The 16,340-nt window shown below is 35.5% G+C and overlaps 1 protein-coding gene across 1 annotated transcript in view; it reads left to right on the forward strand.

The window, feature by feature from the left end:
- The window catches only part of LOC106056781 (uncharacterized), a 34,965-nt gene extending 19,643 nt beyond the window's left edge, over nt 1-15,322 (forward strand). Inside the window, exons 3-8 of the mRNA XM_056037345.1 lie at nt 1,167-1,304; nt 2,710-3,008; nt 9,156-9,260; nt 9,835-9,993; nt 10,838-11,049; nt 13,753-15,322. Coding sequence (XP_055893320.1) covers nt 1,167-1,304; nt 2,710-3,008; nt 9,156-9,260; nt 9,835-9,993; nt 10,838-11,049; nt 13,753-13,900 — 1,061 coding nt within the window. The 3' untranslated portion in view covers nt 13,901-15,322. The remainder of the gene's footprint in view (nt 1-1,166; nt 1,305-2,709; nt 3,009-9,155; nt 9,261-9,834; nt 9,994-10,837; nt 11,050-13,752) is intronic.
- The last annotated feature ends 1,018 nt before the right edge of the window (nt 15,323-16,340 follow it).

Genomic DNA, 16,340 nt, shown 5'->3' on the forward strand with positions numbered 1-16,340 from the left:
TTAAATTAATCAAAGAAAAATATTCTTGAATAATTAAATTTATTTATTACAAGTCTGTAGACCAATCATTTTCCTTTACAATAAAATCAAATATGCTAAATTATTTAATAAAATAAAAAAAAATTGTTACTTTTAGTAACTCTACCCCCCTAACCCTTGAAAATTTGTGTTCATCCCGGAAAACTCATTTTTTTTCGATCAAAATAATTCGCACTGAAAAAGTAAGCTAAGCATCTCCTACTTCAACAAATCATTAATTATTACGTAATTACAATTTCAAATCGCAAGGGTTCTCACAACAGAGATTGACAGACGATATGAGTCATATTAGAATAGATATTGAAGATACCATTGATTTTAATAGAAGCTAGTCATTGTTAAAGGAGTCTAGAGATTTGTTTATATCATAGAAGAAAAATATCATTTGCTTTCGTTATTCGTTGATTGATCTAGTTATTATCATGATAGAACAATGAGTTCTAATATAAAAAAAAAAACGTTGTTTTAATACAACTTTCTTCTAGAGATCACATTCAGTTTGTAATAAGTTTAAATATTGCTCGTAAAATCCAATGGAAGCTAAAATTAGAATTCACATTAACACGAGTCTGGATATTTCGAGATGTTATCTTTAATCGCGGGAGTTGATAAAGGAACATCGGAGAAAAAGTAGGGCTTGTTTTTCATTGTGTAAATTTAAAACAAATGTGGAATTATTATTTTTATTGGAAGTATTTTGTTGGATTACTTTGTATTACGACTATGGTCCTGCTATAAAATATTCAATGTTCTTAAGTACATCTTTGTATATCAGAGCATTTGTTCAAGAATCCAAGGCTAAGCTAAGATGTTGTATCAGTAATATACTTCAGTAATTTTAAAATAGATTATAAAGCAATTTCAGTCGTAGTCCGGAATTTACGTAAGACTGTGTTGCCACTCAGGGCCCCACTCTTATATGGAGACTCTCCAAACAATCCTACCTAGAACCTCCACCACTAAAATTTGGCACCATAACAGTCCCGTTACAGAGATGAATAGTTGTGTTTTTCAAAATAATTATTGCAGTGTCTCAATCTTCGGGAAATGCGGTGATGAAGGCCATGAAACAAATCATTATCTTTTCACTAATCTTTAATTGTTATTTTTTTGCAATTTTTCAACAGATGATAAGTATGTCGAAGCAAGGGACCTAAACTCTCTCACAGTGCCTGACATAGCGGACCTACTGATAGACAGGTTGAGCCGACCTTCCGATTTAGCCAAAGTTGTGCTGAATAAATCATGTGAAGAGATAGCAGGACGTAAGTTGGACATGTCAGTCTGACCTGATCAGATCGTTGTAAGGATGTCTACGCTGTTGGCTGTGTAAGGAGTGAGGGGGGGGGGGGTGGAGAAATGGAAATGAAGCAAAAAAGTATCACATTTTGCAAAGGAAAAATTGGGGGTGGGGGGGGGGGGGAATTACAGTCAAGAAAGGGCTGGGGATTGAGTAACTCGGTATTGACAGGTTGCATAGAGCCATTCTGTTCTGGCAAATCTGTAATCACAAAGCAGATGAACAGATGCCTTTCAAGTCACTCCTTGGGTCACTAGGGCTTTCAAGAAGGATTATCGGTTCTCGTTGACATAACATTTCAAGAGAAAAAAAAGCCACTTGCCAATCTTTGTTCTTTGTATTTTACTGGGTCCCCGCAACACTAAGACGTTACTATTTGTTGATTTTTTGTTGTTGTTGTTGTTTTTACGACTTAAACTATTCGTCATTTGTGAAATTCTACTTTTTATAGAAACTAAGAAACAATTTAAGTTTTTATGTTTAACTTTAACAAATTTATCTTCTGATCTAAATAATAAATAAAAAGTCTAAAGGAGTTTGTAAAAAAAAGTCATTGGAGGCCCATATGGGCGGTCGTACCCACATATGACAAAGCTCAAATTTATAAACTCATCTAGCAGTGAAAGTTTATGATTTAACATCAATTCACTTTTGTATTTATGTATGTATGTATTGTAAGTATCTGTATGTAAGTATGTATGTATATATATTATAGCATTTATATAGCGTTACTTTCATGCTTATAGCATGCTCAGAGCACTATCCAATCTCATTTGTGGACCAGTGGGGGGAGGGGTATCTGAGAGCAGGTTTTCCGTGCTGCCTTTAGGAGTTCAGTAAACACAATTCTGCTAGAGTCGGTTGTCGAAGCTCGAGCTCCGTTTATAGGTAGCCAAGCCAAGCCAAGTTCAAGCCTACTTGGCCTCTCGACCACGTATCTATGTGTACGTATTATGTATGTGTACGTATTATGTATGTGTACGTCTTATGTATGTGTAATTCGGTCGCGTAAGGTCTATAGATCATCTCATAGAAATGAGATGGGCCAGGCATTAGCTATTGGAATGATGTCGTCAGCACTGCAGCCCACTCCCCCCTGCACGCAGCTGATCGAACGTCAAGTGCTAATACAAACTGGGAGTCGAGCCATTTCAGGCTCTTCCAGGGTGTAGCACTGTGTGCTGCAAGCTGCCATAGGGTCGCCGATTGATTTTTCTCAGAGTTGACTTCTGAAGCCTTTTCCCTGTTTGGGTATAGCTGCAAGCAAACTATTCAAGCCTATTAATGTATCACTTTGCCATCATGTGTGCTAGCATTCTTTATGTTATTAAGTTCACAATAGCTGATAATTTTTTGGACTTGACACTCAGATGCTGGTTGCTTTGACAAGAACTGTAAGCAAGTCATCAGCCTTGACCCCAAGACAAGGATAAATGACCTTTTCTCCACGGGGAAGCTGACCCTGTCACAGGCGCAGAGAGACCAGGTGCTCTCTATCGCCAAGACCATTCCGGAGAGTGATGTCATCATCGCGTCTGCCAGCTCCTCCAATCACTACCATGAGATGCAGGCGATGTTTCAGAGCCTGCATCAGGTCGTATACCCGAAATTCAGCAATTTTTCCGTGGTGCTCTTCGACATTGGGCTCAGTCCAGAGGAGAGAAGAATAGTAAGTACAATAGCATCTCAAGCTGTTCAAAACTTTAAACTTCGAAGTGGGTATAAAGCAGCGGTTCTCAACCTTTTAAGCTCGGCGACCCCTTTTTACAGTCCCCCACTCTGCCGTGACCACCCCACTCCCCCCCCACACACACACACACAGCAATAGAAGATAAGACAAAAACAAGCCAAATTTTCGATGGTCTTAGGCGACCCTAGCAAATCGTCATCGACCCCCAAAGGGGTCGCGACCCATAGGTTGAGAACCCCTGGTATAAAGAGAGGTGTACGTCAAGACCATAATTTAGAACAGACATCCCATAATTTTTTTGTTTACTTCTCTCTCTACACATTTTTCTTTCTGCCCTTTGAACTTTTTCTTGAACAATTTGAACCAATATCTGTATTATTTCTGGGACGCTTTGTAGACTGTTGAAACCAGATAAAAGCAAGTAGTTAAATTCTGTTCTGATCATTATTTCACACTTACTTTTTTTTTACATTTATTTAATATTAAAACAGAAGAATCTGGTCAATCGGACCACTTCGGAACCCATACATTTTGGTCCTAATAATCGGCAGGTGCGATTAACAGGAATCAGCTACATAATAGAAAAAAAAAATAGGATTTGTTTCTGTACTTTAAGAATTCGCACCAAATTCGCTGTTTCAATTAACTGGTGATACATTAACTGTATTTAACCGTAGCTATTTTAATGTAGACTTTGGAAATAATGAAAACAAAGCTATGTTTCTAAATCTAAAAACACACACAATAAGGTAAGAAAGATAGTTTGTGTGGAAACACAAACTCACAATCGACCACAGAAGTAGTCCACTGAGGCAGGCAAAAAGGCACGCTTCAATCTTCTATGCAAGAATATCAGAAACTATGAATTAAAAACTATCAACAACCAAAACATTTACTCGGACAATACAAAAAGGAGACACTACAAGTTCCGAAAGTTTTGCCGATATTATTTTATTGTTAGGCCGAATGACGACATGATACCACACGATACGGTGATAGGAGTGTATATTAATCTCATTATTATTACATTGTTAATATTATTGTGTTAACAATATACATAAAATGACCTCCCTTAACAAAATACTCTCCAGTGTTATTTACTATTAATAGTGAATAATTGTAAAAATGGTGTATTTAAAAAAAAATGCTTGCATGTTTAGTTTTAAAAATTGAACAATTCGCTTTCAGAAAATAAAAGTCAGAACTTTGTAAGATGTAAAATATCATTATCTAATTTTTGTGATCGAAGCTTGACGAACGAACGAACAGACAGACCACACATAACTAATAGCGGCTATTCCACTTTTGGAGGCCGCTAAAAAACTAGGTCCTAAAAATGGTCTATTAAATGTAGACAGTATCGGCTTCAAACAACTGTTGGTTGATCAAAGCGGCGGCTTTAACAGTGCGCGGGGCCCTGGGCGAATGTCATATGCGGGATATATCGTACCACGTCACGCGAACGGGATCGTCCGCCTCTAACACTAAAGTACTGTAATATAGGCCTTTTAACTATATAAACTCGAAGTGTTCTCCACTTTAACTACTGTATCTGATACGTCCACAAAACGCTAAGTAAAAGCATTGTGTTCTTAGTGTCAAACATCAAGCGTGCAGTCAAAAATGACGGGAAAATATGCCATCGGATCTTTAAGCTCGTTTCGAATCCTATATCCGAGGTACTGGTCGTGAGCCTCGGCGTTCTTAATTCGCCGAAGATGTTCTTGCATCTTGTTCCATGGTTGGGTCGAATTTGTCAAGCATCTCAACCAAGCCTAAAAACTGGCTGTTGTTTGGCGCATAAAGTTTCTCTGTTCTCCCACGAAATGCGCTGTTTTTTGTTTGTTTGATTGTTTTTTTGGCAAGGTACTGAACGATCTCTAGAATCCTTTCTAAGACTGCGCGCCAATGCAGTTTTTCTTTTCTAATTTGTTCTAGCATCAAGTCATCCATTGCGCTACCATTGGACATTATCAGAGCTAGACCTGACCTCGCCGACCCATACTTATAAGTATGGATGGCTGCTGCATGGCCGTGCGCTCCAGACTGTTGTTCGGTCGTCTCGATGGTCCCGGACTAATGTAACCTTAACCCTAACCGATGGTCCCGGGTTCATACCTTGCCCGCTGCCTCCCCACCCCCTTCATCTTCCTGCTGGAGATTTAGACTAGGACGTAGATTATCTTCAACTCTGAAGGAACATAACAAAAATTAAAACATTTTATAAACATTTTAACGAGATTTACAAAAACCTTGTGCTGCTGAATTTTATTATCAAGATGTTTCCAGTCACAGCAGCTTTCATTTGCTATTTGGCCTCAAGTATGGCAGACTAAAACAGTATATTTACTTTACACGTACCAATTCTTTGTATACCTTAATGCGACATAACAGTTCTGCATGACTCTTTATATACAACATTTACTATTATGACTGGTAGCTTCCGGCTACGTGTTGTTGTTTTTTTATGCCAAGGTGAACAGTTAAACAGTAATAGCCGATTAGAATGTACAGGCCATAAGTTGCTGTCTTTACCCAAACTGAATGGTATTTCGAAACCAAAAATGTCATACAGATACCAGGAAATATTGTGTAACATATCCTAGTTTATGAGAACTGGTCTGATATTTGAAACTGACGCTGACAAGGAAATCCTCTATCGCGGCTTCCCTCCCCCCTTAATCTCGGAGCCTGGGTCATTGCCCTACTTGCTACCCCCTAAGTAATACTCCTTCTTCCCTAGTGCTATTAGAGCATGGAATGGGTTGCCTGAGCTAGCCAGGAAAACCAGTGACTTGGCAGAATTTAAGTCATTGGTTAATATGCATGACTAAACGCATGACGCGTAGGACGTAATCATCTTCTTTTTTGAAGTAACGTCTGTATTATATAAGATAAGATAAGATAAGGCCGCTACTGGTAGTTCATTTAATTGACAAACCATTTTCTCCCTTTGTATATGGTAAAACTACAAATACAAATTGATAAGAAACTAATGTCATTTATATGCTCTGCGCCAGTGATTCCGAAACTGTGTTCCGCGGAACATTATATATATATATATATTTAAAAATCTGTATACTTGAAAAAAAAAAAAGCTTAATTTATAATATGGCTTAATTTCTGTTTACTTCAACAAATAGAAATTTAAAATAATAATAATTCCACCAAACATCAGAATGTAGCAACTGTTCCGTTAAGGACAAAGATTGGGAAACACTGCTCTATGTGTTTCAAAATGCTAAAAAAAAAAGTCTATAATGCATTAAAAAAATAGCTATCATGTGTTTGCCTGTGAGGGTGGGGGGTGGGTATTGTTAAGATTCGAGTTACTCAATAGAATGTAATTGATATGTAGGTTAGTTACCCCCGCCTCATCGTGGCGCCCGGGTGGAAACGGTCGTGAGGGCGGACGGCTGGGCCAAAGGGTAACAAAACAAGGCTCCCGTGGGTGAGTCTAACTAACAGGGTACGAGAGTATCTTCATTACACTGTGCGGGGATGTAAAAGAGCTCCCACGGCGACATGTTAACGTCAAGGCACCGTCCTTCAAGGGCCGTTAAATAAAGGGCGTGTCCCACACGGTAGATCAAAAGAAAATGACGAGCGTCCAGGTGGTGCTGATTTCGGCCGCGTCTCTAGTCCGCGAGTCCGGAATGTCAGTGTCCACCGGAAGTGAACGCAAAACTAAACTTCGAGTTTAACCCCGAGTCTCACCCTCCTGTCAGACAGAACGTCGTATTCGATGTGTGCGCCGTTCATTCAGGCCGGTAGAAGGGAGCTTTTGCTGGCCTAAGGGTTCCAAATGTTATTCACAACTCTACATGACAGTTTCCAATGGTGTTCACTGCTCTGAGGTCCACCATGAAAGTGTGACGCCAAATTATACTAGGACGACCCTGTTTGCACTTTTCTCGTATTGGCCACCATGTCATCTCAACTCTTGCCTTGCTTAGTTTAATTTGTCGGAGAACTTGTCCCGCGAACCTCATGCGACGCTCTGTCCCAAACTCACTAAATTTCGACTCCTAGTTCGGCATAGCATTTCCTTGTTTGAGACCCGATCTCTGTAACTGACTCCTGAAATCCGTTTTAGCCATTTTTGTTGAGCCACTTTTAGTCTTTTCTCAAATATAACGGATGACTTCCATGTCTCACATACATTAGCTATTGTTGGGATAACGATTGTGTCATTTAGTAAGTGTATTTTTGTCATTGGCTGATCAGCTTATAAACATGGACGATTCGTGTGTTCTCTTACACTGAGTGTAGCCAATAAGTCTCACCGTAGACACATATATGTGTTTCAAATTACGACTTCGTGTTGCCAACTCAAGCGCCTAAAAATAAACCACACACTTGAGGAAATTGTCTTCGTGACAATCGAGTGACCCAAACATGTTGTTGGTAGGAAACAAAAATACATAAAATATTGATCTACTTACAGCGTAATTGTATCAATTTAGTTTGGATCAAACATATAATTAAATGTGTAATAGATGTAAGACCAACAAATAATAAATCTGTACTGTTAGAAATATTTTCACCAATTGTTTTTGTTTGGCGCAATTTCGTGCTTTTAGGGGAGGTATCCCTAGAGAAAATCGAGTTTTGGGTCTAGGATATCGATTTTTTAACTAATAACATAATTAAGTAGATCAATCATTTTTCATTACATTACAATCATTTTTATTGCTTAAATCTGTGTCTAAAACATGTTTTTTTAAATGTTTTTGTAAGGGTTATGAGACAAAATCTTAATAAAATTTATACTTTAAACTCATTTTTCTCAAAATGTTAGTTTTTGCACATGTTATTATGCCTTACTAGGAATTTCTCCTAAACTACTTGATAGATTTTAATGAAATTTGAAACACTTCTTAAGAACATCATTTACTTTACTGGTACAATGATTTTTTTTCAATATTTTATTTACTTTTTTTAAAAAAGTAATTTTAATTAATATTTATCCTGTTTTTTAGGTCTAAAATATAGGCCTACTAAAAATTCAAAAATTTGTAAAAAATTTAACATAGTTAAATCTTTAATTCTGACGTTGTATCAATTTATAGGATCCTTTTTTCTTATCTTTTAATTCAATTTCATGTATTTCTGATCAATAGTTTTTACAAAATTCTGAGTTTTAATTTGTATACAATAAACAAGATGGCCGCCGTTACCATGGCAACCATCATCATTATATGTTACCATAACAAATTTCAAAGGTCTAGCTTTAGAAATAACAAAAAAAAGAATTTCAGGGATACCTCCCCTTTAGCTTTCTCAATGCGCTATGATCCTATCACTTGTCTGGATTAGTTAAGAAAAAGGGGTCGGGGAAAAGGGATAGATAGATGAAAGTTATCGTGATCGCTTTTTAAATGAATTTGTTTTTATAAAGTTGTACTATTTTAATTCAAACTCGAGGGCTGTAGCCTCCCCAAACAAATATATTAACCTTTGTGCAAGCGAAGTGCTTAAGAAAATAAAATGTTTTATAGCTATTTATTGTTAGTTTGAAACGACCTAATTCTCAATAGCAAACAAAATAATTAATTACCAATAGTTAATTAAAGAACATAAGGTTTATAAATAAGGTTTATAAACTTTTTTTACCAGACAGACAGACAGACAGAGTGAGTCGATATAAGCTTTGTTAAAATGAAAAGCACTTCCAAATGCACCAATTGAGAGATGGTCCATCGCACTGACCGTTGGTCAAACATCAATTAATCATTAATCCATATCTGTTAACCCAGCCAAAAGCTGAATAATATCAGACTAATCAGTTCATTGCCTAATTATGAACATTAACAGTGTGATGCTAAAATATTGTCAGACAGCCAAAAATACATCCAAATGTCAATAAATTCGACCAACAGGTCCATTTAGTATAGAGGGAGGAAAGGTTGCGGTTGTTGATACTCTGTACTTCATTACTTCTTTTGCTCGTGTGGAAAATATCCAAGCATGTTTTTTTTTTACATGCTTTTCTATCGAGACAGAGGACCCATGGGGCTTCATCTGAGTTTGTGTGAGATAGATAGTGAGCGTCTTTCGTCAATAATATTGACTAAACATAGCTTCTGGCTCTAATACACTTTTTGGTTCATTTCATCTATCAAGACAGAACAAAACTGTAAGTGTCAAGTAGTGAGCTTTCCTGCCGAAATCTTCCCACCACATGTCAAGAACAATCTTTGCTATAGCTGGAAGCCTTTGATAATACTGGTAAATACTCATTGTTATGTTTTTTTTAATTTAAATTTACAAGCATTAGAGTTATTTTTGTTTAATGTTATCGGTATTGGATTTATTGATTTTTGGTTAATGTTTCATTTTCCATGGTGCCTATTCAGCATCTTGATATGAAAGTGGAGTTATGTATATTTAATTTGGAATAAATAAATGGTATAAAGAGACAGGAATTTTTAAAAAACGAAAAAAAAAAAAAAACACAAATAAACTCCATCAGTCTTCATAATACTTTTCAGGAGCTGAAAAATATACAAGAAATTTTAAAGATTACAATTGATCATAAATTATTGTAAAACGTTTAGGTGGATAACTTTTGTTCAACTAAAATAGTTTTTGAGAGTTTATGATAAATAAAAAAAATTATTTCTATGAATCTCTGAATTTTTCAGAACAAGCCCATCTATTATGTCTATTTAAATAAATATCCACCCCGTAGCTTTATATTTTGAGTTCCTATGATTACTGTAATATAATTAATTAGGCGTTGGGTAATTTATTTTTATTATGTGTTGACATGTTGTTTTTTTTTTATTATATTGTTTAACAGGCAACTATTTCCAGAGCCAGAAAGTATCTAGTTTGGCAGGACTCGTCTGTCAGATGGTTTGATAATTTCCGAGTTGTCTTTGATCGAACCCAAGTCTACGGCCATCAACTCTTGCGTTATATTGATTCAAGCCGAGTACCTTCTAACACAATTAAACAAGTGAGTGATTATCGATGTAACACTCATTCTTGTACTAATATTTTCACTTACTTGAAAAAAAAAAAAAACAAGGTGGGCATGGTTAGATCTGTGGGATGTGAGATCCTGACGACCTGTGAATAAACTTTTTAATAGGTCAAATACTAAATTGCTGTCCTTCTAATGATATATCCATGCTTCAATATAAACCAAGTAAGATGACATTGGCTGAGTTCAGCAACTATGATCTGCCTTCAACGTCATCGCATTTAATTCTTCCATGTTTTGTCTTCTTTGACTGCAGTCATTTGTCATTTTAAAGTTTGAAGTTACAACAGCTAGCCAATGATCTAACTAGCAGAACTTTAGTTTTTAAAAAGTTTTTTTTTTATGTTTAACTCTTTCTCTCCGTAATTGTTTTCCACGTTCCTATAGAATTCTTCATTTTTCCATTTGAATTTCTTTTTTTACCTTGCCATGATTAAGCTTGAATAACTTCCTCATTCATTATAAGAAAATGTTTTATTAAAGGGGAACGCATGCTCTTTTTTATATAACATAAAGTAAAGTTTATACAATCAATCATTAATTTAATTTAATGAAGTCAAATCAACGAACAGTCGATGTCTATGTCGATAAGATACGCCCTAACCTTATGAAATCCTATCACCAACTGATTTTCTGTCTCTTAAGTAGCCACTAACCCAACTAAGTCATAGCGTCACTAGTCGTGTTCAAGATCCGTCCATTATGGTGCGTCTCTACCTAAACTAAAAATACTAGCTAGGCGTCTAACAATACACATCTAAGGCAATTTTACAGTCACAGAGTTGTCTCTCTTTTGTTTGGTCTCTTCCTTTCTCAGACTTTTGATTACCTTGGAGACGAGCCTTGTGCCTACTTCCCATACCCAGAGGTTCAGGGCAACTGTATGCTACATAAACGTGATCCGTTTGTCATTAAGGCCATTCTGGAGCCATGGGTCAGGTGCGCTTTGGAGAAAGACTGCATCTGTCCAGCTGATCCTGGGTCAGTTTTAGGATGTAACCCAAATCTCAAAATACATAGGTGTCACAGGTAAATATTCGCAAAATTTATGTAATGTACAAATATCGGCAGGGTCCTTTAGTAAGGCAAACACAAGATTTATCTGACTTTTAAAAAGTCAACCCTGATAAAAATAAGTTTCATTGTCGTGATGCTCATGTTTTATTGTATCTCTTAACAAATGTAAATCTTTGATGCTGTCGCATAAGGCCAGCGTAATTAAATATTGGAATTGCACAGGTCATAGAAGGCTTTAATGATGTCTTATAAAATTAATATATTTCATTGTTACTTCAAAAAAAAAAGTCAGAAAACAATGATGATTTGACATAAGGCTAATTTAATTTATTCTTAGTATTATATGAGTCAGAGAAGGCCTTTTTCGATAACCTCATATAAGATGTATTTAATCTATTGTTCAGTTTATGGTTGCTGGTTGTGTTATATTTACCACTTACATATATATTACCTAAATCAAATTTATTTAATATATTTTAGGATTAAAACAGGTCATGGATAAAGCCATTTCAAAGCGTAGACTAGTCATTGAGAATTACGAAAGATGTGGGTGAAAGAAAATGTTAAAGATCACATTCAATTTTGTTGTTGTTTATTTTTGTTTTGTTTTTTTAAGGGGGCGGGGGGTATAAAAGTATAAAAGCAATATTGACTTGAATGTGGATACATTTCTTTGAAACAAAAATAATATAAGAAAAAGTCTTTTTTTTTATTTTATTTTATTTTTTGTAGACTCTACAGTCCATTATAACTATTGATACTCTGGTAATATTACAATACAAGCAGTACCCCCCTTGTTGTTGTCCCAGGCTTAATTTTGTTATTTATGGCCGGAACACCTTTTTTTTTAAATAAACGGGCCTCATTTTAACGCTCAATCTAACATACTTTTTTAGCTCGAGAATGAGTGTATTTGTTACAATGAAATTGTACAACCCATTCTCTATTTCCTTCTCTCCATCTCTTTCTCTCTCTTTCTCTCTCTTTCTCTCTCTTTCTCTCTCTTTCGCTCGCTCTTCGGAATCCCAATTTTTTTTTTACCTACCATCGTAATTTCTCTCACATAGCCTTGATTTAGTAACACGGTATCAAACTCTGTCCTCGACACACACACACACACTCTCATATTTTGGGCCCGTTAATTCTAGTATCACTTTTTACTTATCCCTACCCGCCCCCACCCCCTCAGAAAATAACAAAAAGTCCTTCGTACACATTCCCGTTCCCATTTCTACATTTCTGTTGGTATTTTATTTTCAAAATAAAAAGAAATATCAACTCTGTTAAATTAATTGTAGTAGTTTATTTCACCCTTTTGAATGTAGCGAAATGACAATAGATTTAGATTTATCTTTTCAATGCTTTTAGGATTAGATGTTGTTTTTTGAAAGTGTTACAAAGTACCATTACTAGCTCGCTCTCTCTCTCTCTCTCTCTCTCTCTCTGTCTCTCTCTCTCTCTCTCTCTCTCAAAAAAAATAAGAAAAAAAAACAGTAGATCTATCTGATTAATGCTATTAGGATTGGTTTCTTTTGACTTGATTTGGAAACACCCGCTCCATGATTCAACCCGAACAAATTCATGTGACACTTTTCTTCGGCCTCTCAATTCAATTTGATTCTAGTTCTACCCTGACCTCCACCCCCCCCCCCCAATTTTTTTTTTTTTTTGCAACCTTTAATCTTCATCAAGCTATGCACGGTATTAGATACTGAATACATTTCTTCATACTATCAGTTTCAGGCCTAGAGAAAAACAAAATGAATTCGAAAAAGTCTCATGCCACATTCCGTTCCGTTTTCTACCTTTATTTCTTTTTTCGATTGTAGCCAAATGACAATAGATCTAGATTTACCTTTGTAATGGTAGACGGATTTTTTTTTTGGACAATGTACCATTACTAGCTCTCTCTCTCTCTCTTTTTTTCTCTCTCTCGAAAAGAAAAACAAAAAAAACTCTAGATCTATCTCATTAATGCTGTTAGGATTGTTTTTTTTTTGTTTTTTTTTTTGTTTTTTGTTTTTTTTTGGTTATTTGTATTCAGACCGCTTCAAAAGTGGAAGAGACGTTAGGCCTATTCAAAATAAGTAGACAATAGACATACATAAATATAGACTGGAAAAAGGAAATAACTTCATGTCACTTGAAAACATGTATATCTATTGTTGTCAAATTTCCGAATTCTGAAAAGTTGCATGATCTTCAGTCTTAGAGATTAAACAAAACTACGCTGCTCATAAATGCTGTACAATAAAGTACATAAAATGCAAGTCACAAATTTTCCTTTCCTAAAACTCTTTTATCGGCCAGTCTATATTTACTTATGTCTATGAAGTAGACTTATGGAAAAAGGAAATATTGCTTTAAAACTACGGAATTCACGATCTTTTGTCTTAAATGTTTTATATGTAGACTGTGTCCTTTTTTGGGTGAAATTGGGAAAATAAACTACAAAGGCTTGATAGAAAGCTTGCGGGTTTTTGCGAATTGCGAATCTGTCAAAAAATGGTCTTAGTGAGCATCGAGGTGGTAAAAGAAACCTGGGTACGAAATTTCGCGGGGATCTGTACGATGGTTTAAGAGATCTCTTGATCAATGAATAGCTCATTGTATCAGAGGTATTTTAGAAATATATAATGGATTACAAACATATCATAAAAAATAAATTTAACAAAAATTATATAATACATTGATTTCATCCCATATCGTCTGCAGGTTTGACCAATCAGCTTTGACTATCATTCTTGCAAAAGTCTATGGTGAAGACATGTACAGGTTTATTTCCCCAGAAACAAGTTTTGACAAACCAGAGTACATCTTTGTAAGGCGTGGACACGCTGTCAATGATTACTTTAAAAGCTAACAATGAACGCCTTCATGTCTAGCCAAGGCCTTTTGAAAATTGTGACACTATGCCTGTGAAATCCAACCTCAGTCACTTAAATGTAAAAAGAATGTTTTTTATTATTACAAGGTCATCACATTCCATGCCATTATTATATGCTTTGTTTGCTTGTGTTGCTGATACATTTCACAATTTTGTAAAACTCATTCTGTTCAAACTTTGCCTCAACACACTAAAGCTATGTCTCTAGACCCAATGTAATGTATTCAAAACGAACAGCTCTCTCTCAAATTATCTACCCCTAATAAACAAAAGTGACGTGACGTCTCTAGATCCAATGCATTGGATTAAAACGAATAGCTCTCTCAAATTATTTCCCCCTAATAAACAAAAGCGATGTGGTTTCTCTAGATCAGTGATGCTCAACCTTATTCAGCCCGCGGCCATTCTGATTTTCGGAATTCGTGTCGCGAGCCACATCAACGAAAAGTTAATATAAACCATTTCTATTACTCTTATTAGAAACCCATTGATCTAATTGGCCTACTTACATAAATTAATGAAGAGTTTGACGTTTATTTAAAACCAACTTCAGAATATCCGGCTACATACAGAATTTTAATTTTCCAATTGCCTTATAATTGTCTTGCAAGAAAGGTCGACGGTATTCTTCTTTTCCATGGCACATTTCTTCCATCACAGCTTGCAAGAATTTTTTTTAAAGCATTGAAAATGGCTAAATTTCTCTATTTAAAATGTAAACAACTCTGTAGCTTGCGTTAATCTCCCAAACTAATGCAGAAATGATGTCATGTGTTACACACACAAGATGTGAACCCCACGGCCAGCTCAAGACAGCATCAACATGTTCCAAGAACCAAAGAAATCAACTACCGGCTCTTGGTTTTCTTGCAAAAAAAAAAAAGAAATCCATCAAAGAATAAATGAGCGTCCTAACTTAGAGAAAATAATTTTTTTTAATCTTTATAATTTTTTTATATTTTTTTTTGACACATTTTGACAACTGCCAACGTTTTGAATAGCATCACGTCACGGACCAGACCTGGCTCGCGGGCCGTATTTCGGGCATCACTGCTGTAGATCCAAAGCAATGAATTCAAAATGAATACCTTTCTCAAATTAGCTGGCTGTGTATGCATGCCATCACTGCTTTTATGTAGGACTACATCCATGCTTCTAAAGCAGTGTTTCCCAAACTATGACTATTTGAACTAGTAGACCTATACGTGAATGAATTCATAAGTAAACGTTATTTCAGTCCAGTACAGGCAAGATTTTCATAATATGTTGCACTCAAGTCAAAGTCAGGTAATATGACGCCACACCAGATCTTAGAATTCATCAATATCGTGCAATATCGTATCTGATATTAAGAAGTTATGCTCTTCGAGGACATTGTAGCATCAGATCACATTTGTACATAGTACACATCAAAATTATTTGAGCGTAGCCAATCCTATTGGGGTTTTTGAGTTTAAACCCCTCTTATACAGATGGCTTTTTTAAAACTTTAAAACCCCTCCAGATGGTTTTGAGTTTAAAATTTACCTAAAGAGCGTTTTGAGGTGGAAAACCTCTATCTTCAATATTATTCTAAAGCAAACTTCAGTTATTAACCTTCCCTTTTCGATATAAAATCTAAAGCAAACTACAGTCACTTAATTCCAAGACCGTATTCAAGATAGGTTACACATTTCTACCAGTGGCGGGGCTCCATTATTAAAGTGAAGTGAATAGTCATCTGCTGAAATTGAACAACACTAAATGTGTCTCAACAAACATGGCTAAGACAGATTTTAGGAGTCAGTTATAGAGATCGGGTCTAAATCAAGGAAATCCTATGCCGAAATGATGATATTTTTAAAATATATCTTCAAACATTAGCTAAATCATTGTATCTTAACTATAATATGATGTGTATTGTAAACATAGTGATCACTACTTTAGTTGTTTGTTGTTTTTTTGTTGTTGTTGTTTTGTTTTGTGTTTTATATTATACTAGATCCAAAGATTTTAAGGATCTATTATGTTTAATATCTCACTTTTAAATACTTCGCATTAAACATGTCGTCATTTTAATGGCGAGACATTGAAGCCATCTTAACGGCCAGACATTGAAGACATCTTAACGTCCAGACATTGAAGTCATCTTAACGGCCAGACGGTTTAAACCATATAGTTATCTATGTAGTGCGGATGGTATGTTTTAAGGTTTATAATAGAGGTATTGTCTTTTTGAAAAAAATATATTTTTTATGGTTTACTTGTTTAAGAATATTTTTTAGAAATTAATTATGTAATTATGATTTTTTTCAGCTTTCCTTTCGTTCATATAGCTATAGCTATGACCAGTGTTGACTAAATTATGAAAATGTTGATGTATTAAACAAAGATATTCAAAACAATACTCTTGTTTTTATTTTGTTTGTTGGCACAG

This window comes from Biomphalaria glabrata, chromosome 8, assembly GCF_947242115.1.
Source record: "Biomphalaria glabrata chromosome 8, xgBioGlab47.1, whole genome shotgun sequence".
In the NCBI taxonomy this organism is placed as follows: Eukaryota; Metazoa; Mollusca; class Gastropoda; family Planorbidae; genus Biomphalaria; species Biomphalaria glabrata.